Here is a 27,134-nt window from a genome sequence, read left to right as displayed (position 1 = left end):
TGCATTTGGTCTGCGGCCCACTTGCCCTGAATACATTTTCCTGCCATGTGTGCTCCCCAGGCGTAATCCGAAGCATCTGTTGTTAGTGTCTGCCTGGCTGTGGGTAGAGTGAAAGGCTGTCCCTTGTTGAGGTGACATGCCTGTGCCCACCATCGAAACTCCTGTTGTAGGCAGGGAATAAGTGGTATTACTGCTTCCAAACTGACAGTGCTGAGTCCAAACATTTTTTAGATACCATTGTAATTTCCTCATATGCAGTCTGGCATATGGTATTAGTAGTATGCAGGATGCCATGAACCCCAAAGCCCTGCAGAATTTTTCTTGCAGGGAGTTGGGTTTTTGTTGCCATCAATTGAAAGTACTGAGTCAGTTGTCTTTGGTTGTCTGGCGTGAGATAAGCCATCTGGGCCATTGTATTTAAACTGGCACCCAGGAATATTATCTCTTGTGAGGGCACTAGTTTTGACTTCTTTTTGTTTACTGTGTACCCTAGGTAAATTAGCAATCTTTTTACAAGCACCAGATGCTTTAGAAGAATGTCCTTGCTCTCTGCTTGAATAAGGCAGTCGTCCAAGTATGGGTATATTTGAATTAATTTTTGTCTGCAAAATGCAATTACTGGTGCCAGGCGTTTTGTGAAGACCCTGGGCGCAGTAGATAAGTCAAAGGGCAGTACAGAGAATTGGTAATGCATTGAACCAGCTATGGATCTGAGGTATCTTCTGCAATTTTGTCTGATAGGGACATGCAGGTATGCCTCTTTGAGGTCCAAAGTAACAAGCCAAGCCTTCTTGCCCAGCATGTGAAGAAGCTGCTGAAGAGTCAACATTTTGAATTTCGGAACATCCAGGTAAGTATTTAGAGTAGAAAGGTCCAGCATGGGTCTCCAGGCTTTGTCCTTTCTGGGGACCAGGAAAAGTATTGAGTAAAATCCTTGTCCTTGTTCCTGTTGTGGCACTTTTTGAATAGCTCTCATGTCCATGAGGGCTGTAATTTGTTTTTGTGCCTCTGCCCATTGATTTGGTGGCAGGTCTGGTATTCCTTTTAGCCTTGGTAGAGTGTGAAAGCGGAACCTGTAACCTTGAGATACAATATTCAGAACCCATTTGTCTTGGGTGATTGTATGCCAATTTTGTGAAAAAAGTGCTAGTTTTCCCCCCAAGGGAGCTTCCAAAAGGTAAGTGCTTGGCATTTGAAGAGGGAAGTCATTAGGACTGTTTCCTATAAGGTTGTGACTTGTCTTCCCCTCCTTTTGGGGTTGAAGCACCACTGTCATGGTCTGTAAGAGTCTTGGGGCTGAGATCTGCCTCTTGGGCGTCTGTATCTGCCTCTTTGTGGTCTGTCGGACACTGGAAAGGACCAATTTTTGGAGGGCCAATTTCTGCTAAATCGAGGTGGCTGTACCTGTAAGAAATCCTTCACTGTTTGCATAGATTTTGCCTTATCCTCCATTTTCTTTAATACCTCTTCTGCCTTAACACCAAATAAAATATCCTGCTGTAAAGGAGCATCCAGTAATTTTGCCTTAACATGATCAGGTAAACCTTGTTCTTTAAACCAAGCATGCCTTCGTATCACAGATCCTGTAACTGCTGCTCTACAAGAAGCCTCTAATGAATCAAAACCACATTGCAGACTATGTTTTCCCACTTGTTCAGCTGCATGCAATAAATCCTGCATTTCCTTATAGTCAAGCTGTTCTGAACTTGTAAGCATTTTCTGTTTTAACAGAGACATTAAATATTGCTGGTATTTAGGCATGTGAAACTGGCAATTTAAAGCCTTCACTGCTAAAGTTGCAGAAGTGTAAACTTTCTTCCCCCATCTAATGCTCTGGAATCCCTGGCAAAGGGAACTGGATTTTTAGCTGTGGAAGCCATTACCCCTTTGGGACCCTGGGAAATAGTTTCTGGGTCAGCAACAGGGTTTTTATAAAGAAATTTGTGAGAGTCAGGGACTCAGTAGTACCTATCTGGCTTGACTGGAGCAGGGGGCAAAGAATCAGGATTTAAACTGGATTCAGAGAACACATCATCCACAATATCTAACACTGGCGGAATAGCAAGGGGCCTGTGCTGAGGCAATAAAAGAAAGTCTCTGAGCCTTTTCTTGGATTCTGAGTAATCCTGGCCTTCGCAATGGAAATGCTCCCTCATGGTATGTAAAGTTTCCCCAAAAGAGTAATCCTCAGGAGGTGAGGCTGAAGGAATTGATTCTTCAGCAGAGTCCTCATAGGGGGTTAAAGAGTATCCCTGGTCTGAAGAGGAATCAGAAGAAATGGAAACCTGGTCAGAGGAATCATAGTCTGTATTCTGCCTAGGCCTTTGGAGGGGGATGGGAACCCATGATCAGAGTAATTAAGTCTTCGGCCATTTTGAGCCTCTGTTTTTTAGGCATGGAGGCCTGTCCAGGTGAATGCTGTACTTGCTTCTTTGTCTTTAATGGAGTTTTAGACTTGGCTGTAAATTTAATGGTAAGTTGTGAAGGTCTGAAAACACCCTCAGAAGCCGATGCTTGCTCAGCGGCTTCGGACCCATCTGAAGGGTTAGTTTCCGTAGGCCCAATACCTTGAGTTTCCAGAGGCCTAGACATCTCCACATGGGAGTCGGAGGCGGCCTGTGCCTCTGAGGTAGTGGGTGTCAGGGGCTGCGAAAGCGCCTCACTGAGAACCGGCGACTGGCCTAGAAGAGGGCCTCTGATGCCTGTCCTTATCCTTGTCTTTGCGTTTTTTGTATATTCCTGTCGTCGGTTGTTCAGACAGCATGGTATAATTGAACCTTCGGCCAAAGTAATGGCGAGCAAAATCAAACAGACATTTAATAGTGCGCTTGTTAAATTAGCACAAAACCGACAACTAGTGATGTCATGGTCTGGGCCTAGGCATGGAATGCAGTAAGAGTGAAAATCCTTATGAGGCATTTGCTTCCCACAAGAAATACAATTATTAACTTTTACTGACATCGGTCTGAGGCAAGAAAAAGTTTCCCCAACAGGGTACTTAGCTTTATTGAAGACTTCGGTTCTGAAATTCGAATTGAAAATCTCAGGAGTCGGCCGACCAGCACTTGCGAACTGCTTTTGCTTCAGGCACCACGCGGCAAGAAAGACTGAAGAAAATGGCGTCGGCTGCATCTTATATACCCCTGGCGCACTGACGTCAGGGAAGAAGCGACAACAACCGACGCTGGACCAAGACTTTGGAACTCTGGCCGACTGCGGGACCGCCTGACGGCAGGATAACCCAAGTGTAATGACTGCAGCAGTGAAACACGATGAACATCTTTAATTTTCTAATTCCTCTTAATCTTCAGCTTTCTAGCAGATGCCTGAACGTTTTGGGCCAAAAGTGATTGGTATTTGGAACCGTTTATAATTCCCTCTACCTTGACTAAAGCCCCAGTTCCAGCTGAAGAAAATCAAACCGAAAGCATGATACTGCCACCACCATGCTTCACCGTGGGTATGGTATTCTATTGGTGATGTGAAGTTTGTTTTTGTGCTAAAAACATTTTGGAATTGTGATCAAAAAGTTAAACCTTGGTCTCATCAGACCATAACAAATTTTCCCACATGATTTTGGGAGATTTGATGTATTGTTTTGCAAATTTTAGTTGGGCCTGGATGTTTTTCTGTGCAAGAAAAGTCTTCCGTCTTGCAACCCTACCCCACAGTCCAGACATATGGAGAATGCAGGAGATTGCTCTACACCAATAGTCAGCTTTACCCTGGTTAGATCTGACCAGAAACGAATCACCTTGGAAATCCACACCCCCCCCTGCAAAGGTAACCACCATGAAAAACATCTCCAAAGCTAACTTTGTGCTCCTAAAAACAGAGGTGGCTAACTTCACAGCACCCATGCAAATGCACAAGAGTTGCAGGACTGCCGAATCATACACCGATGCAATATACAAACGTACACAAATGCTGATGCAGAAAAAGTTAAGATCCCTCATCAAGCCCTCGAAAGCTTGCTATGAAAACAGAATTGCAGCAGATAGTAAAGACAACCACAAGGCCTTCTATAGTTATGCAAAGAATCTCCACTGCAATATCCAGATTTGCTCTGAGCTACTGCACAATGGTACCTCCTATACCGAGCCAACAGATATTGCCAGTATACTGGCAGACAGATTCAGTGTCAACTTTACCCCCCCCCCCCCCCCCGGACCTATCACAATACCAGTAGATTGCCAGGCACCCAGTATTACTGATACACAGGTTAAAACATCTGTCCAAAGCCAAGTATACAGCTTCTATGGGACCTGACAATATCCCTGGCTGTGTTCTACATGAAGTACAGAGTGAACTGGCACCTCACCTGTGTGCTCTGTTCAATCACAGCCTCACCTCAGGCTTTGTTCCTACCGAATGGTGCACTGTTACAGACATCCCTCTCCACAAAGGAGGAGCGACTACAGACCCTGGGAACTATCGCCCCATTAGCCTGATGAGCCTGATATGCAAAGCTATAGAACGCATCATCATGGACCTAATAAACAAGGATATAGGGAATCTCCAAACTCTGGATCCCACACAATATGGTTTTGTGAAGTGTAGATCATGCCTGCTCAATTTGATGAACTTCTTTGAGTTAGTCACCAGATCTGTGGATGAAGGCAAGGCGGTTCATACAGCCCACCTTGATCTGGCCAAGGCTTCTGATACCACTCCCATTCAGGAATCATAGAAAAACTCACTAAGCTAGTCATCAACCCCTATATCACTAGGTGGGTTGAAAACTGGCTTACAGAACCCACAGTATGAAAGTAGCTCACTCCAAGTCAGACTGCCGACTAGTCACGAGTGGAGTCCCACAGGGTTCTGTCCTGGGTCCTCTCCGGTTTGGTATCTACTTCTCTTAAGTCCAGGCCAACATAAAGGGACTCTGGCTGACAAAGTTAGCAGATGATTGCAAGTTGGGAGCTATTATTAGCTCCCCAAGTGATGCTGACATCCTGCAGAATGGCTTCACTGAGACGAACGACTGGTGTCAGAACCGTGGTCTTAAGCTCAATGCCAAAATATGTGTCGTAATCCCCTTTGGGAAAAGCCCGGTTCTTAGGAATTACCACATTGATGGTAGTCCACTGAACACAGAAGGCGTTATAAGACATCTGGGAACACAGGTTGACAGCAACCTTGCTTTTGATCACCACATTGCCACTGTGGTCCTTCTATGTGGCACATCTCATTACTAAGGGGGTCATTGTCTCCCTACTCTTCCCTGATTAGGTCAATCATCAAGTACAATGCCCATTTGGCATGTACCACACTAGGCACCTGCAACAACTGAAGAGGCCGCAAAAGTACCTTACAAAGAGGACCCTAGAACTTAAATACTTGTCCTATACGGGCAAACTCAAAAAACTCTTGGTTTCATATCACCTACTTAGAGGCAATCTCTGCTTGACTTACAAAGCCATGTCTGACCCAGCTTTGTTGGAAATGTTACATCTAAAGAAATCCCAATCCCTCCGCACCACACGCTCCAGAGACCTCAGCCTCACTACCACAATTAACAGAACAGGCTGGAGGGACAGGTTCATATCCCAGAGACTGCCCATGCTATGGAACAGACTTCCCATACATGTCAAGCACAGCACCTCGCTGAGAGATCTTAAGTGGATGGGAAACAGAAAATTCACCCAGAGGATAACTCCAGTGGCTCTACTCGACAGAGGTACTGGGAACTAAGGTAGTGTGGCACTATGCCAGGGAAATCCTATGTCTAGGCTTGTAAAGGCCCAAGGGCCATTGCCTAGTACACACCTATGAACCACACAACCAGTACTTGTCAGAAATTCCTGCAGCTCCTTCAGTGTTGCTGTAGGTCTCTTGGCAGCCTCCCTGACCAGTTTTCATCTCGTCTTTTCATCAGTTTGGAGGAACAACATCACTGTTGTCCCATATTTTCTCCACGTTTTGATGACTGTCTTTACTGTGTTCCATAGTATACCCAATGCTGTGGAAATTTGTTTGTACTCTTCTCCTGACGGATACCTTTCAACAATGAGATCACTTTGATAGCTCTCTGCGAACCACGGCTTTTGCTGTAGCAAGCAACTTGGTAAAAGTCAGGAAAATCCTGCTAGGACAACTGAACTTTATTTGGGGTTAATCAGTGTACTCAAGAAGACTGAATGTTGTAATTAAATCAAAATGTACGCAAAGTATTAGTTTAAGGGTGTGCATACTTATGCAACCAGCGTATTGTACGTTTATTTTTTATATTTTTTTCCCCTAAAAGATTTATTTTTCAATTGAATTGTACAGGTCATAGGTCACATTAAAGGTGGGAAAAGTTTTGAATGATTTATTGTGGTCTCATTTTTTTATATCACAGAAACCTGGCATTTTAACAGGGGTGTGTGTGTGTATATATAATAAAAATACATATACATACATATATATATATATATATATATATATATATATATATATATATATATATATATATATATATATATATATATGCACACACACACATATATATATATATATATATATATATATATATATATATATATATATATATATATATATAATGTACACACACACAATATATATATATATATTATATATATATATATATATATATATATATATATATATATATATATATATGTATATAGGATACATATGACGTTGTCGAACCGTAACAAGTTCGAATGCCATACGTTCGAATTTGGAAAAGTTAAAACGTTTCAATGGGGATTTCCGTTTAGTGCAGGAAGGGAAGATTTCCCTTTAGTGCACTGTAGTGCGATCTCGTAGTTGGTATACATATATACACACACATTTAGATATATAAATTATGTGTATATATATATATATATATATATATATATATACACACACACACATACATACACATATATACACACACACACAGGTATAGCTATATATGACACACACATATAAAAAATTTACAAAAAAAAAATATGTTACTACAGTCCGTCAGTAAACCCAAAGAATACACTTCATAGTATAAAAACTGCCTCAGGTGTCTTTGCAGCTACATTTGAAACTTACAAGGTCTCTACTCCTATGACCTCACAACAGTTAAGCTTAACTTAACATGAGTCAACTCGAGAATTGCTGTAAAAAATAAAATTGGATAACAGTGCCATGACAAGTACAGTGCCCTAAGGTGGCTATGCATAAAGCCAGCCTCGACTTTCAGCTAAGAACACCAACAATTCAGCAACTGCGAAGCACAAGCAAGAAGGGTGCAGACGTCTAGTAGTTACTGGGGGAAAAACAGCAACTTAAAGTTTTTAAAACAAGAAGAGACAGAAATCACTAATTTGAAAATTGATTAAAACGAAGTTATAACAATCATTTGCAAAATCTGTGCCGAAAACATATGAAAAAAATATGAGAAACACTGCTAAAAGGCACAAATGGAGATTAGGGAAAAGGTAACTCTGGCTGACGATGAAAGGAGCAATACAAATGGTGAACAAGTAGGGAAGCATACAGCATTCCAGGCTGGGGGAATCGAACGGCTGAGAAAAATCGACGTGTTGGGCAAACGTTAGCCTGCAGATAAAGTCCTCAAGTTGAAGAGGATGAACAAGATCAACAAAGGTAATTAATTTATAGCTACTGGGTACATTGTTTCTCCAACATACAAAACAAATGTGTGTCTACTCTGCTCAGAGGGCTTTTTGGTACTGTGTAAGGTAACCTACCCAAGACTCCATTCTCACACCCTAACCCTAAGACTCTCTTCCAACTCCTTAAACCTAAAATCCAGTTTTGGATCCCTAAACCTAAAACTCCACTGGCAGCCACTGCCCTAATTCACACTCCCACCCCTTCCTCACCAAAACTGCTGAACTTCACTTGCTCAAACATGAATAATATAAGCTATGACAGTTGCATGCCCAAACCCATGTTGAAGTCTGAGCACAAGCAGCAGCCCACCTGTGCTTCAAAATGCTGGGGTGTCTAGCATCAAGACAGTAGTCTCAGAGTGCTTGTAGTAGTCCCATTTTAGATACATGCTTTATTATTCTAAGTATCCTGAAATAAAACCATCAATTACAAGTGCAAATGTAATTAATGCATTGAACTCCATATATTACAAAAAAGGAGATACCCAAGTTTTTGTCATACATTGTTTTATGCAGCATTACGTATGCTTTATGCAGCACTACGTACGCATGTATTTTTTCTCAAGCCTGCCTCATACTGAATGGCGTGTGTGTGTGTTAGTGTTAAGGTTAGCTAAAGGGATAAATTTAGTACTGAGCATGTGTGCTGACGCTTGTGGTCTGTGTCAAGTTTGTTGTTTTTCAGTGGATTTTCTGTAAGGTGCCAACAAATAATAATAATAACAATAATAACAATAACAACAACAAAAATAATAATAACAATAATAATAACAATAATAATAACAACAACAACAACAACAACAACAACAACAACAACAACAACAACAACAACAACAACAACAACAACAACAACAACAACAACAACAACAACAACAACAACAACAACAATAATAATAATAATAATAATAATAAGCAGGAGACAACCCAGTTGCAATATCTGGTAAAGTGACTTGCGCAGGGTCACAGAGCAGGCAAATGAGGGCTGGGGAACTCATACCTATACCACAGGAACTACAATTCATAGCCTTAACCCTCAGCACCAACCGCCAGACAGGTAAAATGTGATGCTAGGGTTAGCAAGCATTAGTAAGGTGGTGCAGGGGGGGGCTTTGTATGTGTGTGTGTGTGTGTGTGTGTGTGTGTGTGTGTGTGTGTGTGTGCTTGCTCTCATATAAAATAATAAACACATATGTACATGCTTATTAAACATATATTACATTTCCACAAGTGCACAAGTCACAAATGATAATTCATGGCAGAAACACATGCAAAAACATAACAGTAACCTGCAATTTTTTTTTTTTTTTTTTTTTTTTTTTTTTTTAACTAAGTGCTTTATCCAGCTACCAATAACATTCCAGTTTCACCCGATAACTTCATTCTTATCATTTAATAAGTACAAAATCTAAACAAATTTTATATGCAAATCTAGCATCATGTGATGAACTAATTCATATACATCATTTCTGGAGACTATTTAATTCACAAATATGTATGCCAAAGAGTAAAACTCACAGTTATGATAAATTTTTATCTATTTCATGTAAACAAGCTCACCAGCTTAAATATAAACCCCTATGTCACTAGATGGGTTGCAAACTGGCTCAAGGACAGAACCCACATGGTTAGAATTGCTGGAGCCATGTCAGACTCCAAACCAGTTACAAGTGGCGTCCCACAAGGCTCAGTCCTGGGACCTCTCTTGTTCGGTATATATTTCTCGGAGGTACAGGCCAACACGGAAGGACTGTGGCTGACTAAGTTCGCAGATGACTGCAAACTGGGCACCATAATCGACTCTCCAGCCGACACAAGCATCCTCCAAAAGGGCCTCATAGAAACAGACAACTGGTGCCAGAGCCATGGCCTCAAGCTAACGCCAAAAGTGTATAGTCATCCCTTTGGCAAAACAAAGTGCCCACAAATTACCACATAGGTGGTAATCCATTAAGTACAGAAGAAGTAATTAGGGACCTGGGGACCCAAGTTGATAGCAATCTCTCATTTGACAACCACGTGGCCAAAGTGGTTAGAAAAACATTTTATATAGCCCACCTAATCATGAAGGGATTCACATCTAGATCAGGGGAGGTCATCGTGCCTCTTTACTCATCCCTCATCAGGCCCATAATTGAGTACAATGCCCCTTTCGGGATGTACCTTACCAGACACCTGCAGCAACTGGAAAGACCCCAAAAGTACCTCACCAAGAGGATCATAGGGCTCAAACAGATGCCATATACTTCCCGGTTAAAGAAACTCCAGCTCTACTCAGTGGCATACCGCCTGCTCAGAGGCGATCTGTGCCTGACGTATAAAGCCATGTCCAACCCGGAATTAATGGACATGCTGCACCTCAGAAAATCCAAATCCCATCGAGCTACACGCTCGAGAGACTTGAACCTCAGCACTGAAATAAATAGGACATGCTGGAGGGACAGATTCATAACCCAGAGGCTCCCTTCACTCTGGAATAAAATCCCAGTCCAGGTTAGGCAGAGTCCCTCATTGACTCTCTTCAAGAGGAATCTTGATGAGTGGATGGGAGATCGTAGGTTTACCCCAGGTATTACTTCTGTGTCACTGTTAGACAGAGGCACAGTATACTAACCTCGAAAAAGGGCATAGCAAAATTAATTTAAAATGGGTGACGAAAGCCAAACACACTCTGGCTAGGCTTATAAATGCCCTAGGGCAGATAGCCTACTATGAACAAGAGTAAAAGAAGTTATGTACTTACCATAATGTTCCATGTTTGTAGTCCATCTCGGCTACATTCTTGCTGGATGGGTTTGGAGCAGATATTCAGCTCCGACATGGCCGATACTAATCGATACGATCTCGGCTTTTACTGGCTCGAGGCTAACCCCTATCCCATGGTGCCTCACGGCAATTCTCCAGATCTTGTTTGCAAGAAAGCAATAAGTACCCAATAGTTATGAAACTATTCAATAACTGTGTACATACAGACATAACATTGTGTAACATTATCTATGCCAGGTGGACAACCACTACAACCAGGTCAGACAGCATAAGTATAGTCCACCAGATCTTCCAGGAACAGGAAGGGGGCAGGAGGGAGGGACGCAAGAATGTAGGTGAGATTGACTACAAACATGGAACGTTATGGTAAGTACATAACTTCTTTATGTTATTTAGTCCTATCTCGCCGAAATTCCTGCTGGATGGGACAACGTCCCTAGCACCTTTATCCCGGGTGTCTCAAGCGAAGGACTCTTCAGCACAGTGGACTCAAAGGATGACCTGTCCCGGGAGGCCAAATCCAATTTGTAATGAATGACAAAGGTATGTGGTCTTGCCCAAGTAGCTGCTGCACAAATAGTATCAATTGGGAGCCTAGACCTAAGGCACATGAAGTTGATACTGCCCCTGTAGAGGGGCCTTTTATTTAGTTGGGTAACCGTTTGATTGGGAGCCTAGATCTAAAGGCATATGAAGCTGATACTGCCCTTGTACAGTGGCCTTTTATTTAGTTGGGTAACTGTTTGATTGGGAGCCTAGATCTAAAGGCATATGAAGCTGATACTGCCCTTGTACAGTGGCCTTTTATATAGTTGGGTAACCGTTTGATTGGGAGCCTAGATGTAAAGGCACATGAAGTTGATACTGCCCTTGTAGAGGGGCCTTTTATTTAGCTGGGTAACTGTTTGCATTTCCTTTGCTTATCAGACTGCTGGCAATCTCAAAGCCATTTTGAAAGGCTAACCTTAGAAACAGGCAAGCCTTTATTTTTGTCCGAAAATAAAACAGATAATTGATCTGATTTTCTAAATTCTTTAGTCCTGCGTAGGTAAAACCTGAGAATTCTGTGGACATCTAATTGCTGTAGTCTGTATTCAGATTTATTAGAATGATTTGGAAAAAAACACTGGTAGCTCAATAGTATGTTCTGAGCATACCTTGGGAAGAAAGGAAGGGTTAGTCCTAAGTGAGACTCTATCCTTGTGAAAAACAATGTAAGGAGGCCGAATAGTAAGAGCTTACAGTTCCGATACTCTCCTAGCAGAGGTTATGGCTACTAAGAATAGTGTTTCCCCAAGATAATAATTTCAGATCTGATGAAGAGGGCTCAAAGGGTGAAGAAATTAAGGATGTGAGAACTAAATTTAGGTCCCAGGGTTCTGGTGGCTGTTTGATTGGAGGCCTGAGAAGGAGAACTCCCTTCAGAAAGGTTTTGCACAAACAGTGGGACATGATGGGATTTCCTATGAATCCAAAATGGTAATTACAGACGGCAGCTAACTGAACTCTAACTGTAGCGGCTGCAGCTCATTCATGAAAGATGGACGCAGGAAAGGACAAAATAGATTCTACAGAAGTTGTATAGGGATCCAAGCCTTGGTTTACAGCCCAAATAGAGAACCTTTTCCATTTGCTGGAGTATAACTTCCTAGTGGAAGGCTTGTGGGAAGAAATCAGAATGTGTTTGACTGAAGGTGAGAGGGAAATGCACCTGGCTATTCATGGAACTGGAGCAGCCATGCTGTCAATTTTAGGGTCTGGATGGTCGGATGGAACTGCCCCGACTGATGAATCAGGAAGTCTGGAGATGGTTCCAGAATCCATGGTTCCTCTAAGAGGTAGGGCCACAGGAAGGGAAACCAGACTTGACAAGGCCAGTAAGGAGCAATGAGGATCAGGGTACTCCTCAAATGTTTTGCTTTCTGCATTACCTTTGGAAAGAGAGGAAAAGGTGGGAAGGCATAAAGGAGTCCCGTGGGCCAATCATGGACTAGAGCATCCCTGGGTGACATCACCAGATGGGGAATTAGGGGAAAGTAGCTGCTGCATTTGGTGTTCAGGTGTGTAGCGAACAGGTCGCAGCAAGGCTGGCCCCATCTGTGAAAGATCTATTTCACAACTTCTGCATTCAGGGACCACTTGTGAGGCATGAAGATTGCTCGACTGAGTTTGTCTGCTATCACATTGGACTTCCCCGGGATGTGCATTGCTACCAGAAAGCATTGTGTGTCCATCGCCCATTTCCAAACTCTTAAGGCCTCTCGGCAAAGCGGATAAGATTTGATTCCCCCTTGCTTGTTTATGTACCACACGACAGACATGTTTGTCTGATTGAATCGCAATTGTTCAGTGGGAAGAGAACTGTGAAGTCCTTGCAATGCATACAGTGCCACTCTCATCTCCAGAACATTGATGTGCAAGTGGTTCTCGTGGTTCCCAGATAATGACCCCCCCCCCTTTCTGGGAGGCGTCCATGGTCAAAACTGCTTTTCTTGAGGAGGAACAAGTGGACGACCTAAGAGAAGTTGTTCCATATACAACCACCATGTCAGATCCTTCTTGCAGGTGTTTGTGATGAGAATCTGATGAGACAGGGGAAGATCCTGCATTGACCATTGAGCAAATAGTAGTCATTGAAGTACTCTTGTGCAGAGGGGCTAGAGGAACTAACAGAATGGAGGAAGCCATAGTCCCTAGGACTTAAAGGACTACCCTGGCCTGAACTTTGTGACTGTTTAGCAAAGATCTGACTTAGTTGTGTAATGATTCTACTCTTTCTGGTGTTAGTCTTGCTGACATGGTGGTTGTGCCTAAGAATACAATGTGCTGCGATGGAGATAAGGCTGATTTTTTTAGGTTTACTGTGATGCCTAAACTGGCACACAAGAATAGAGTCTCGTCCCTGGTTCTGATCAGTTGATGCTTGGTGGTAGCAGTGAGGAGTCAGTCGTCTGGGTATGGAAACACCTGGAATCCTTGATGTCTCAGGTGAGCCGTTACCACTGCCATGCATTTGGTGAACACTTTGGGGGCTGTAGTAAGACCAAAGGGCAGTGTTCGAAACTGAAAATGACTGGCTCCCAGCCAAAAGCGTTAAGTGCCTTCTGGAGCGCCTGTCCATTTTGATGTGGTAGTACACGTCCTGAAGATCTATTGAGCAAATCCAATTGTCTTTCCCGATAAAGGGAAATATCAACTGCAGAGTGATCATTCGGAACTTTCTTTACGGACTTGTTGAATTTGCTGAGATCTAGAATTGATCTCCAGTCCCCTATCTTTTTTGCAACTAAAAAGAATCGTAAGTTCCGGATACTATTTGCTCTGTGGGGACTTCTTGGATGACTCTTTTTTGCAGCAACGAGATGACCTTTGATATTGCATGGTCTAGTTGAAAGGGTGGCACGTCTGGAAGAGACCGGTTTATTAAGGGATCAGAAACAAAGGGAATCGGGTAACCTCTTGATATTATGGTTTGTACCCAAAGATCTTGTGAAATGTTTAGCCAGGTGCTTGGGTACAGTGTTAGACGACCCCCGACTGCCTCCAGAGATGGACAGTCAGGCAACCCCTCATGGGCGATGGAAGGGACAATCAGAGAAGATGTCTCCATCTCCCTGGTGTTGCGAACCTCCTCTGCCGCAAGGGCGGCGTCTTCCATTACATCCTCCCCCTCTGCCCCTAGGGGTGGGTTGACCTTGTGCCTGAGGGAAACCTTTTGGGGATTTACGGAACCACATTATCCCTCCTGTATGACCCTTGGGATAGGGTCTAGGAGGAAGGGAGAAACTGACTCCGACAGCAGACAAGTTTTTCCCTTCCTGCTCACACCTGGTCAAGGTCTCTTTTACCTGAGGTCCAAAAAGAAACGAGACATCAAAGGGGACGTTGATAAGGAAGACAAAGGATTCTGTGAAGTTACAAAGACACCTCCAAGAATGTCTCCTAAGAGAGATTCCTGCTGCGGCTGCCCTACTCGCTCCTTCCACTGCAAAGGAAATCAGCCTCATGGAGGAATTCACTATCGATGTAAGGGTGGAGAGCTGCACAGAAACCTTATTGGTGGATCCCGGAGCTACTGAACCCTGAAGGGTATCTCCCAAATCCTTCAGGAGATCCCTCTGAAGTTGAGTGAAATGGGTAAGGTAATTCAGCGATCTTAAGGTAAATGCCGCTGAAGAGAAGGTACGCTTTCCATAACTATCCATCGTCCTGGACTCCTTGTTAGGAGGATAGATATTGGAAGATGTCTCGGACAACTCCTTCTGGTGGCTGCTGCTACCACCATAGCATCAACAGGAACCCCTTTGGAAAGAAACGACTTCTCTTCTGGTGCAGTCATAAATTTGTCTGGCCTCCTCGGGACAGGCTCCACTGTGTCTGGGGAGGTCCAGGCCTTCTGCGATATGACCCCCAAGAGCTGGTCATAAGGAGGTGTCACCCAGGAGGTGGAAGGTTGGGCACCAAAGGCCTCAAGATACACTGATTCATCCTCAGCAGGGTTAGAGGTCTTCCAATCACCCCTCTAAGGATTTCCAGGATGTCAGAAAAGGAGACATCTACAGAGGGGGATCTAGGGGACCCTTCCGATTCCTCCAAATCAGTGTCAGACGTGACAGACTCAGGTGAGTCAACATGCTTCCTCTTACAAAAAGTCTCTTCCACAGGAGCTCTCCAGTGGTATAATCTGGGGAGGTCGCGGAAGAGGGGCCATCTCCAATGGGGGCTGATTGAGTCTCTGGTTCCCTACGCTGTGGGGGTGGCAGGGGAGAAGATGCTGCTGCCGGCTGCTGGTGGGACATTGGTTCCAAAGGTATGGCTTTTGCAGAGGATAAAGCCTTCTCTATTGCTTCAAAGGCCTTTCCTCCCCACTCCGAAGAGACGGATGGTCTGCTCCAAGCAAGGGGGAATGGCTCCGAAGCAGATGTGGGAACCAAGCTGTGTCGAGCCGAAGTGCAGCGAGGGAGGCTTGGTTCTGCAGAAAACCCAGGGTGACTATCCCCCTTGAGTCGACTCGAGAGCATCGGCTCCCAGATCCCTCGGCTCCTGACTGAGCTGCTGAGGAGAGAGAGAGAGAGTTATCGGTTCTGAGGAAGCAGGAAGAATCCTTGGAACCAAAGGAACCAACAATGAGGAACCTGAAGTGATCGGCTCCAAGAGCGAAGCAGTCGGAGGAGGAGCAGTGGATTGCAAAAGGGTCAACTCCAAAGCCTTTGGTTCCGGAGGGGCCAATTTTCTTACCAAAACCGGGTCATAAAGCAACCTCTTCACCACCCACTCGATGTCCTCATCTGAGAGTGTCCTGGAGGATCGGGTGGAGACAGAAGGAGATCTCCTCCTCTCCAATAGGAGATTTCAAGGTAGGTGAGACAGGGTCAATCTCGGGTAACTGACTCGGTACCGAAGGTTGCCTTGGCACCAAAGAGACAGACTCGGTACCGAAGGTTGCCTTGGCACCAAAGAGACAGACTGCACTGAGACAGAAGAAGCGGAATTGGAGCCAGAATTCCCTTGGCTCTGTCGCTTTGGACTTTTTCGGCGGTTCCGAAGCTGGAGCCAAAGATTTCCTTTTAGTAGTCTTAAGAGCTGTCTGACCAAGTTCCAGCTGTTCCTGGAAGGAACTGGTCATAAGACTCCTATCTATCAGTTTGCGTTTCTGCTCGATCAAAACCCTGGTACTGAAGGCATTGCAAAAGGTACAGGGCTCCTGTAAGTGGGTTCGCCTAAGCAGTACACACAGCTAGTGTGACAGACGTCTTTTGTGAACATCCATCACATTTTTTAAACGCCGAAGGGCGATGGTCCTTGTGTTCTCTGTCCTTTTCCTTAGACATGCTAACAAGAATCAACTAACAGAGCTACCTAGAAAAAGAGACACCAATGCTAACTATACTATCTACCGAGGTAAAAATACCAACAACAGTAAAGATAGAAAAAGGATGGATTCTATTTATTTATTTATATATATTTTGTTTTTTATAAGAAACACGCAGGGAGGAAAGGCCCTCTAACTTAAACTGGCAACTATGGCCCTCTAACTGAAATGGGCCGTACAATCCTATGGGGAAATAGGGGTCAAACACTCAGTACAATCACACAATAAAGCTATTGACTACAAGGAATAAAAGATGAAGAAAAAGGAGGTGAAAAAGACATGATTTAGTAAATAAATCTTCTACTTGGCCAACGAGCCAGTAAGGAGACAACCTCGAAGCTTTTGCGGCAAACGAGATCTGGGGAATTGCCATGAGGCACCATGAGATAGGGGTTAGCCCCGAGCCAGTAAAAGCTCTTGAGCTTTAGTATCGGCCGAGTCAGAGCCAAATATCGGCTCTGAACCCATTCAGCAAGAATTACGGTGAGATAGGGCTACATAACATCAAATCAATATACAAAAAAGCATGCATCTACAAATGCTTGGAATTGTATATAAACAAGCAGCTGAAAGCTATCAAAATAACAAAGAGAAAAGAAGGACATCTGTCACTACATATTAAAGGTAATCCTTAGTATCCCAGGATGAAATGAAATATTTTATTTTTTTTTTAAATTATTTCACATAGAATCCAAAAATACTCCAGTGTGTGAATATTACACATAATAGAAAATAAGTGCATGACACCATCTGGTGTCTTACCATTTAGTAACCCACTCAAGAACCAACCAAAAATAAGTAATTAAAAGACTTGACTTACATGTGTGTGTGTGTTTTTGGGGGGGTCCCAAATATGCTATCCCATTTTTTTGTCCAAAACCAGGTACCAATCACTAACACTAAGTATCGTGCACGTGTTTAGATGCTTGTGGCGAGTGTCCAACTGCCTTGTTCAGTAGTAGTGTTACAGAAATGGTTTTATATGGTAAGATGCACTGTTAGGGTTAGCATGCATTAGTAAGGTGATGCAATGGGGGGCTTTATGTACATATAAATTACATATACAAGCACACATACAAAAATACACACACACACACACACACACACACATATATATATATATATATATATATATATATATATATATATATATATATATATATATATACACATATACACACATACATACACACACACACACACATACGCACACACGTATACATATGTGTGTGTATAACGTGAGCGTGCATGCCCACACACACGTGCCCCCCCCCCCCCCCCCACAAAGACCAAATAACGACTGGAGGTAGGACTACTTAAAAATAGACATTTTCTTTTCACAAACTAAATCAAAACCATAGACCATCTGGCTGTGCAAGCTTAAGCAAATTTTTACAGTGCCTTACATTATATGTGCTCAACTTTCATAGTCCACAAAGCCCCACTAGGATACATGCTGCTTATAAAAACAGTCCAAGGCCACAAGCCTCTCCCAGGCACAACTTCCAGCTCTATAAACAAGTCCTTCCACAGGTATAATCTATAGGTTAACCCTCAACTGAGTCCTCATTCCATGCTTCCAGCCTTCTACTAGATGATCCTTCAGGTGCTTTTAGGCAAACCTTATTCTATCCTCTGTGGTGGCTCCAGTTTGCTCCCAAACTCAGGCCACCAGTGGTGCACATGGATGCCCCAGCTCAGTTCCACTGAAGCAACGGGACTGTGATCATTTTTTCCTGCTCTGTAAAATGATTGCAGTTCTGAAGACAAAAGTGGAACTAGAGCAACTATTACTTTAGAAGGTATCAAGTTGTTAATTATTAATATTCAGTAGATACATGCGTTTGCCATCTCTCAGCATTACTATTCAGGAGTCCTTGGATTTTATGAACCATCCCCCAAGGCGATCACCAGTACATTTGCTGTAGAAAACTCTCCAGGGTATAGTCATGATTTCTGGAGTTTTGCATCAATTGTTAGCCCTTTTTCTACTGTGGCTCTTCTCCCAGTCATGTGACAGATAGTGTCAGACATTGGTTTACAATGGTATATCAAAAGTTACTTTATTTAAAAATAGTAACCCAAGGCAGTTAGCATCCAGCAAAGAAACAAAGTATCAGCACATGAACTGTAATGACAGCTGACTGAGTTAACGGTTCAGACATTTACTTCTTTCTGATGTAAACTTAAGTGGTCAGAAACACAGTCAAAATAATGCATACATTCGGGACATTAAATGGTAAACAGAAGCAAAACCTAGAACTCTTATTCAAGGGAAGACTCTTGAAGATCATCTGATTAAATCAATACAACTTTTAATCCATTTGTCTCTGTGCAAGGGACATTAACCCCCTAATTCCACTGTCTACTGTACTAACTCATAGGTCCCCAACTTCATGGAAAACTTTGAAAATTCTGTTAAGTTACCATTTTGAGAATCTAATCTTCAAAAACGTGACTATTTATTTATTTATCTGACATTTGTTAACCGGGTTGGTTCAGCTGGGCAGGAGCCCGTTTTCAGTGGAGACCCAAGGAGAAAAGCTCCAATTACAAAAACAATTAGGATAACATAGGTAACAAAAAAAAAATAGTACCATAACCAAGTATAACTCCAAAACATATTAATACAAATATGACTCAAACATATTTAGATTACAGCAAGAGGGTTTTCTCAAAGAAATGAGTACATGAACCCCTAATGTTATGCGTGCGTCCTACTTACTGTTTTCTATAACTAGCTGAGGGACGGAGTTCTATTTTTAGAGATGTAGCTGGAATGGAGTGAGTCACTGGCTACCAAAACAAAATGAGTCATGACTACCAAAAGAAAATGTGCAATGGGCTTTTCTCTTTTCTTAATCACTTCCACAACCATGAAGCATCAATACAGAGAAATTATTATTTTTTATTTTTATTTTACTTTGTTTACTGGGATAGTTCAACTGGGTAGAATCCCATTTTCAGAGGAGGCCCAAGGAGAAAAACTCCAGATACACGTTACAAAATTGTACACAAAACATTTACAAAACTTTACAGAAAACAAAGTTTACAATATTTTGTAAAAAAAAATAATACAAGGGGCAAACAATGCGTGACAATTTTCAGTCTGAAACACAGAATACACATGAAAGGTGCACAATTAGTGTAGAGGTTAGTATATTTGTGGGAAAATAGCAGTTAGAACGTGAAACCTAATGACTTGTACCAGAGAAAATATAGAATAAGGTCACAGTTTGCTCCTAAAGTCATTTGGAGAAACAGGATTGCGTGCATGTAAAAGGACTCTAGGAAGGGGATGTAAAAGGACTCCAGGAAGGGGATGTAAACTGGCTAAGGGAAAATATATTGCATGGAGATAAAAGCACAGGGAGGATAACTTTAGGTAAAGAGGAGTTAGAGAGCTGGGGGTGAAGGAAGATACAGGAGGGAGGGAGAAGACAGTAGGAGATACAAGATGGGCCAATGTGTGGATGTACAGAAAACAATAAGTAGAAATAGTGGCTGAGAGTGAGAGATGAAAGAAAGAGCAGATGGAAGTATTAACCAGGACAAGAGCAGGAGCAGATCCAGGTTTTACCTAGCAAGTCTTTTAGGACTTTTTTGAAGTGATTGATAGTGGCTATAATTGGCTGTGGGACGGAGTTCTATTTTAGAGATGTAGTTGGAATAGAGTGAGTCACTGTTTTCATTGTTGGCTTTGGAGACTTGCAATGAGGATATTTTGGAGGATCAGAGATTACGGTTACTAACGTAGGATTGAAGGGTCCATGTTTTATCAGGTTGGCGGATGAGTCGATGTGCAAAGGTAAGTTGAGTATATGTGAAGTGGTGGGGTAATTCTAGCCAATTAATCCCAAGCATCTGAGCAAGTTAATTAGCCGATTCTACATTTAATCATTTTATTCAGGTTTAAATAAGAAATACCATGAGAGAAGAGCATTCACTCACCAGAAACAGCATTAAGCAAACTTCTTTATAAATCTAAAATATTTTCACCTGAAATACGCTCACCAAAGAAAGGTGTCACAAATTTAAGAACCTACATTTTTTTTTTTTTTTTTTAGGAAAAAAATAACAGGTTCCTGTACAAGTCAAGCCCATTAAAAGAGTTGATAAAACCTGCTACCACTTTTACAGATGACTACCTGATATTACATGACAGGTACTCACCTAGCTAGAGCAGAATCTTCTGCAGCAGCAGGATTTGGAAAATCAATAGTTCCCGACTCCAATACTTGTTTACCAGGCAGAAATTTTAAGCTGTTTGGATTTGGTGTTTCCTGGATTTGCATCATTAGACACCGTGCTGTAAGAAAAACAAAACGGTTTGATAACTGAGATGCCCAGTCCTACATCTAGTCCAGTAGCCTGCTGATGGTGACTACCCTAGTAGCAAAAATGGTTCAGATCAAAACTCTAGTCACACAGGAATTAGCCAATGGTGCAAAAAATAAGGGAGCTGATTTTATATATACTCTGTGTGGGGAGGGTACAATCATACCCTGAACACTGTGCTTAGCAGAGCAACAAATGGGTAGCAGAAGGAATGTTACCAAGAGCTGCAGCACAGAAAGGTGCTGCCAGAGCTCATCTGCAGAGATCAGTGTGAGAATGAAAAGCAGCCAACAACTAAGATGGTTGCCTTCAGTCCACAACACAGTCTGCAATGAACACAGAGGTATCTTCATGTACAAGCGCTGGATAATGCAGGAAAGTTCATTGTCTATCCCCAACAGTCCTAAATGTGTGGTCGAAAGACAATAAGAAACCTGAGGTCCAAGACAGGGTTGGGGCCAACTTTGAAAGTAGAACTAATGAGCAAATGTTCAAACAGTTCAGCAAGAACATTATATGAAAACAATTCTGTAAATCTGTGGTACATTCAATGCTTAAAAGAGTAAATTGCTTTTAGCTGCAAACTATTCTACATAAACATCGGAAAAATCACACACTCTTACAATAAGATAATATAATAAGATAATGTCGACTCCAAAAGGAGTATTAAAAAATAAAAAAAAAAAAGAAAAGAAATCACAAGTGTGTATTGTATCAATCTGCAACTGTGACTTGTTCTCTGGATCAGTATAGTTTTGTGTTCCATAATTATCAATTCTACATACATATACTTACTGGCATGGGACAGAAATAAGAAGTTATGTACCTACCATAACGTTCCATGTTAGTTGTCTTCTCTTGCCTTCTTTCTTGCTGGATGGGTTCGGAGCCGATCCTAGGCTCCGACTCGGCACTTGCTAAGCTCGAGAGCTAATTTTACCAGCTCGAGGCAACCCTATATCCCATGATGCAAGGCGGAGACTACCCAGATCTCATTTGGTAGCTAAGGAAATAGTAATATATTCTTCCAACTGTAGAGGAGGAAGAAAAAGTAACAATACTAAATAACATCATAATCCTCTAGAAAGGATCAACCTAATCTAGTGACACTAGAAGCTGAATAGCTAGAAAAGGAATAAAACCTCTTAATAGAAGAGGCATAATCTTCTCAGTCTGACCAGGCTAGGGGGATGGAGGGCGGGACACAAGAAAGAAGGAGAGAGAAGACAACTAACATGGAACGTTATGGTAGGTACATAACTTCTTAATGTTAAGTGGTCAATCTCGCCTTCATTCTTGCTGGATGGGACCGCGTCCCTAGCACCTCTATCCTGGGTGGCTCAATGGAACAGACTCTTGAGAACGGTGGAACCAAAATTCGCTCGTCTCTGGAGGCCAAGTCTAATTTGTAATGTGAAACAAAGGTATGAGGAGAGGCCCATGTGGCTGCTGCACAAATAGTGTCTATTGGAAGTCTAGCTTGAAAAGCTGTCGATGTAGCTAGAGCTCTGGTAGAATGGGCTTTTGGCTTAGAAATCAACTCTTTGCCTCTGAGCTGATAAATGTAAGTGATCACAGAAGACAGCCATCTAGATAAAGTTACCTTGGAAACTGGAAGGCCTTTCCTGTTCTCTGCATAGGATAGAAACAGTTGATCAGATTTCCTAAAAAGTTTAGTTTTGTCCAGATAATATCTGAGCTGGCGGTGAACATCAAGACAATGTAACTTTTGTTCCGCTCTATCAGAATAATTCGGGAAAAACACTGGAAGATCAATGGATTGATTTAGGTTAGTCTGCGATGCCACTTCTGGTAAGAAAGACGGATTAGTCCTTAGAGATACCCTATCTTTGTGGAACATTAAATAGGGAGGACGAATGCAGAGAGCATGAAGCTCAGATACTCTCCTGGCAGAAGTAATGGCGACTAGAAAAAGTGTCTTCCAAGAAAGAAATTTCAAAGAACAGGCATCTGCAGGTTCGAACGGGGGAAGAATCAAGGATGTTAAAATTAAATTTAGATCCCACTGTGGTGGGGGGTCTCTAATCGGAGGTTTAAGTAAAAAGATACCTCGAAGGAATGCCTTGCAAAGTTTATGTGACATAATGTTGTGGTCCAAAAGGCCTATATGAAAATTCGAAATGGCTGCCAGTTGAACTTTTACTGTGGAGGAAGAGGATTCTGAATGAAAAATCTCAGCTAGGAAGTCCAAGACCGAATGAATAGGAGCATTATAGGAGTCTATGTTCCTAGCTTTTGCCCAGAAAGATTTTAGGGAAGCTACTATGATATCCCGGACGGGATTAGAAATCATAGGAAGCCTGGCTAAGGATGGAAGTGGAGCAACCAAGCAGTGAGGTTGAGAGAAGGTATGGATTGGTGCAGCTGCTCCGACTGGTGGGTCAGAAGATCTGGAACCGGGTCCAGATGCCATGGCTGTACCAAGAGATAACGATGTAGGAATGGAAACCATATCTGTCGAGGCCAATAACGGGCAACGAGAATCAACTTGGCTCTCAAGGCAGTTGCTTTCTGAATTAGTTGAGGTATCAGCGGAAAGGGGGGAAAGGCATAAAGAAGTCCCCAGGGCCAATCTTGGGTTAGAGCGTCTCTGGGGGGATGGCCTGGAAGGGGGAAGAGAGAGAAGAAGTCTGGGCATTTGCTGTTTTGAGGTGTAGCGAAAAGGTCGCAGCAAGGAAGGCCCCACTTCTGAAAAATCTCTTCCATCACTGATTGTTTGAGAGACCACTCGTGAGGCATGAGAATAGCTCTGCTCAATCTGTCCGCTATGATGTTGGATTTCCCAGGGATATGCGTTGCTATCGGAAACCGCTGAGAAGAGATTGCCCATTGCCAAAGTCTGAGAGCCTCTCGACACAGTGGATAGGACTTGGTTCCGCCCTGTTTGTTGATATACCACACTACGGACATATTGTCCGTTTGGACTGCAATAGTTCCCAGGGGAAGAGAGTCGTTGAGGGCTTGCAACGTTAAAAGCACCGCTCTCATCTCCAGGACATTTATGTGCAGATGGTATTCGAAAGGTTGCCAAGTGCCATGGACCATTCTGCCCTGATAATGCCCCCCCCACCCGATCAGGGAGGCGTCCGATGTAACCGTGGCAACTGGGGCAGGAGGAACAAAGGGTCTGCCCTGATGGACTTGAGGGGACGATATCCACCAGGTCAGATGCCTTTTGCAAGTTGGAGTTACTATGATCTTGTGATGCATGGGAAGTTGTTGAAAAGACCATTGGGCGAATAGCATCCATTGTAGAAGACGCATGTAAAAGCGGGCAAAGGGAAGAAGTGTTATGGCGGCCGCCATAAGACCCAATACTTTCAGAGCAAATCTGGCCTGAATTCTGTTGCTGAGAAGAATCACCTGGACGTGTCTTTGAATGTCCAAGATCCTTTGGTCTGTTAACTTTGCTGAAAGTTGTACGGTGTCCAATTTTGCACCTATAAAAGTAATAGATTGACAAGGCGACAAGGCAGATTTTTCAAAATTTATAGAAATCCCTAACCCTCTGCAAATGTGAATGGTGTAATCTCTGGCTTGGAGAAGTTGATGCCTGGTGGTGGCAGTGAGGAGCCAGCAGTCTAGATATGGAAACACCTGGAATCCTTGACGTCTCAGGTGAGCCGTAACCACTGCCATACATTTGGTGAACACTCTGGGGGCTGTAGTGAGTCCAAAGGGCAGGGCTCTGAATTGGAAGTGACTGGTCCCCAGCCGAAAGCTGAGAAATCCTCTGGAGCGTCTGTGAATTTTTATGAGATAGTATGCATCCTGAAGATCTATCGAGCACATCCAATTGTCCTTGCCCAGAAAGGGTAGAATGGACTGAAGCGTGACCATCCGGAATCTTGATTTCTTTACAAACTTGTTTAGTTTGCTCAGACCTAATATTGGTCTCCAGTCCCCTGTCTTTTTTGGAACTAAAAAGAACCTTGAGTAGATTCCGGATCCTATTTGGTCCGCTGGGACTGGCTGGATGGCTCTTTTTGCTAGCAGTTTTGATATTTCTAGTACTGCTAGTTCCCTTAGACCGGTGGAACGTCTGGAAGGGTTCCCTTTTGCTGAATTGGGGTTTGAATAAAGGGAATTTTGTAACCTTCGGATATAATAGACTGTACCCATTTGTCTTGAGAAAGGGAAAGCCAGGCTATTGGGTACAGCGATAATTTTCCCCCGACTGCCTCCGAAGGTGGACAATCGGGCAACATCTCAGGGATGCTGGAAGGGTTTGTCAGAAAGAGGCTCTCTGCTACCCTGATTCTGCGGACCCCCTCTGCCCCTAGGGCGTCTATTATTGTTACCCCCTCTGCCTCTGGGGGTAAACTGACTTTGTGCGTCAGGCGTGACTCCTTGAGATTTGCGGAACCACATTTTCCCTCTCTTCTGTCCTTTGGGGTAAGGTCTTGAAGGGGTGGAGAAACGGACTCCTACGGCAGAAAGAGTCTTGCCATCTTGTTCACATCTAGTCAAAGTGTCTTTCACTTGAGGTCCGAACAAGGTCGAACCATCAAAAGGGGAGTTTGTGAAGGACGCCTTGAAGGGATCTACAAAATTACAAAGCCGAATCCAGGACTGACGCCTTAAAGCCACTCCTGTGCCTGCGGCCCTACTCGCTCCATCGGCTGCATAAGAAATGAGCCACATAGAGGAGTTAACAATGGAGTTAAGGATTCCTAGCTGTGAGCTAATCTTATCCTGAGACGCAGCAGCTGACTGATCCTGTAAAACTTCTCCCAACTCTTTAAGAACATCTCTTTGAAGGCGGGTGAAGTGGCACAAGTAGTTCAGCGATCTCATGGCAAAAGTCGCTGAAGAAAAAATCCGCTTGCCGTACCTGTCCATAGTCCTAGAATCCTTGTTAGGAGGATGGACAGGTACTGAAGGATCAACTAGTTCCTTCTTGGTGGCAGCAGCCACCACCATGGCATCAACTGGGACACCCTTTGTCAAATATTGTCTATCTGGTGGGAACGTAATGAATTTTGAAGGCCTCCTAGGAATAAGTTCCACCGAATCCGGAGCCATCCACGCCTTCCGAGCCACTACATCCATAAGATGGTCGAAAGGCAGAGACACCCAGGAGGTGGAGGGTCGAGATCCGAACGCCTCCAGGTATACTGACTCGTCCTCGGAAGGATTAAGGGAGGGCCAGTTCCCCCTCTGCTTAAGGAGTTCAAGGATGTCTGAGAAAGAGACATCCTCAGAGGAAGACCTTGAGGATCCCTCAGACTCATCCAGGTCAGTATCAGATGTAATAGACTCAGGGGAGTCTAGATGTTTCCTCTTACATGTCCTCTTACGCAGAGGTTCACCTGATGGATCAGGAGAAGCCTCGGAAGAGGAAGATATTCCCAATGGGGAAACCTGAGGCGTTGGATCTCTGGGTCCGGGAGAGAGTGGGAAGAGACGTCAGCAGGCACTGTAGTGGGAGGAGCTGATGGAACTGTCCGTTGACTAAGCCCAGGGGCTAGTACACTCCTCATCACCTTGAAGGCTCCCCCGTCAGAGAGACCAGAAGGTTCCCGCTCCAAACAGATAGGAACTCCAGGCCTCACCGAGAGGGAAGGCTTCGAGGCAGATGTCGGGGCTGAGCTCACCAACGCAGAAGCCCAGAGAGGGAGAACGGGGTCGGACAAGGGTCCGATGCCACTCGCCCCCTCGGAGCCGACGAGAGAGACCAGATGCCCGGATCCCTCCAATGAAGGCCTCAAGGAGGAAATCGGAGCAGAGGACGATGGAGCCGAAAGGGGTGGTATCGGCTCCGAAGCTACAATGGTCACGGTTCCGAGGAGCTCCGGCTCCGAGCTCTGTAAGAGAGTCGAAGGAGGAATGTTTGGTGGATGTGAAATAGCTACCATCTGTTGAGATGGGCTATGGAGCATTTGGGCCAATGCCTGAGACTTTAATAGTCTACTCACCACTCTCTCGAGGTCGTGATCAGACAGCCTGGACGACCGAGAAGAACGGCTCCGATGGCTCCGCTCCGAGAGCAAGGGTGATCTTGGAGCCGAACGTATCGACTCTAATGAGGGGGATCGAGATCTCTTTTTAGAGATCGATGGAGCCAACGGAGCCGAGGATACGTCGGCTCCAGCCGGAGCCGACACTGAATGTCCAGATTGGGCAGTATCGGCACCGGATGGAGCCAATACTGTGACTGCTATAATGGAAGGATCGGCTCCGGCCGGAGCCGATCTCGACACTGGTGAAAATAAACCAGAAGCTGACGGCTTGGAACTTTCAGCCGAAGGCTTGATAGGTTTCGAGGGCTTCCCCGGCGCCGACTTAGTCTGGGAGCTCTCAGGCTTTAATAAGCCCCTTAATATCAATTTATTTCTGTGCTCCTGCAGGACTCTTGGGCTGAAGGCATGACAGATAGCACAAGAGTCCTGCAGGTGCAGAGGTCCCAGGCAGTAAACACAAGAAGTGTGACCGTCTGTCAGAGACATCTTCTGACAGCACGAGTCACACTTCTTGAAGCCTGAGACCTTTGTGTCCTTCGACATAACTGTGTTGAG

General features: G+C 43.7%; 1 protein-coding gene across 2 annotated transcripts in view; it reads right to left on the bottom strand.

Annotated features, from left to right (window-relative positions):
* Window positions 1-27,134, bottom strand: part of LOC122788849 (NFU1 iron-sulfur cluster scaffold homolog, mitochondrial-like) — a 274,386-nt gene that overhangs the window by 121,102 nt on the left and 126,150 nt on the right. For both annotated transcript variants that reach the window (XM_044055741.1, XM_044055742.1), the window contains exon 3: window positions 20,431-20,566. In XM_044055741.1, the coding sequence (XP_043911676.1) occupies window positions 20,431-20,566 (136 nt within the window). The remainder of the gene's footprint in view (window positions 1-20,430; window positions 20,567-27,134) is intronic.

Source organism: Protopterus annectens, chromosome 14.part0 (assembly GCF_019279795.1).
Source record: "Protopterus annectens isolate FY-2018-M chromosome 14.part0, PAN1.0, whole genome shotgun sequence".
Lineage (NCBI taxonomy): Eukaryota > Metazoa > Chordata > Ceratodontiformes > Protopteridae > Protopterus > Protopterus annectens.
This window is presented reverse-complemented; position numbering and strand designations above follow the sequence as displayed.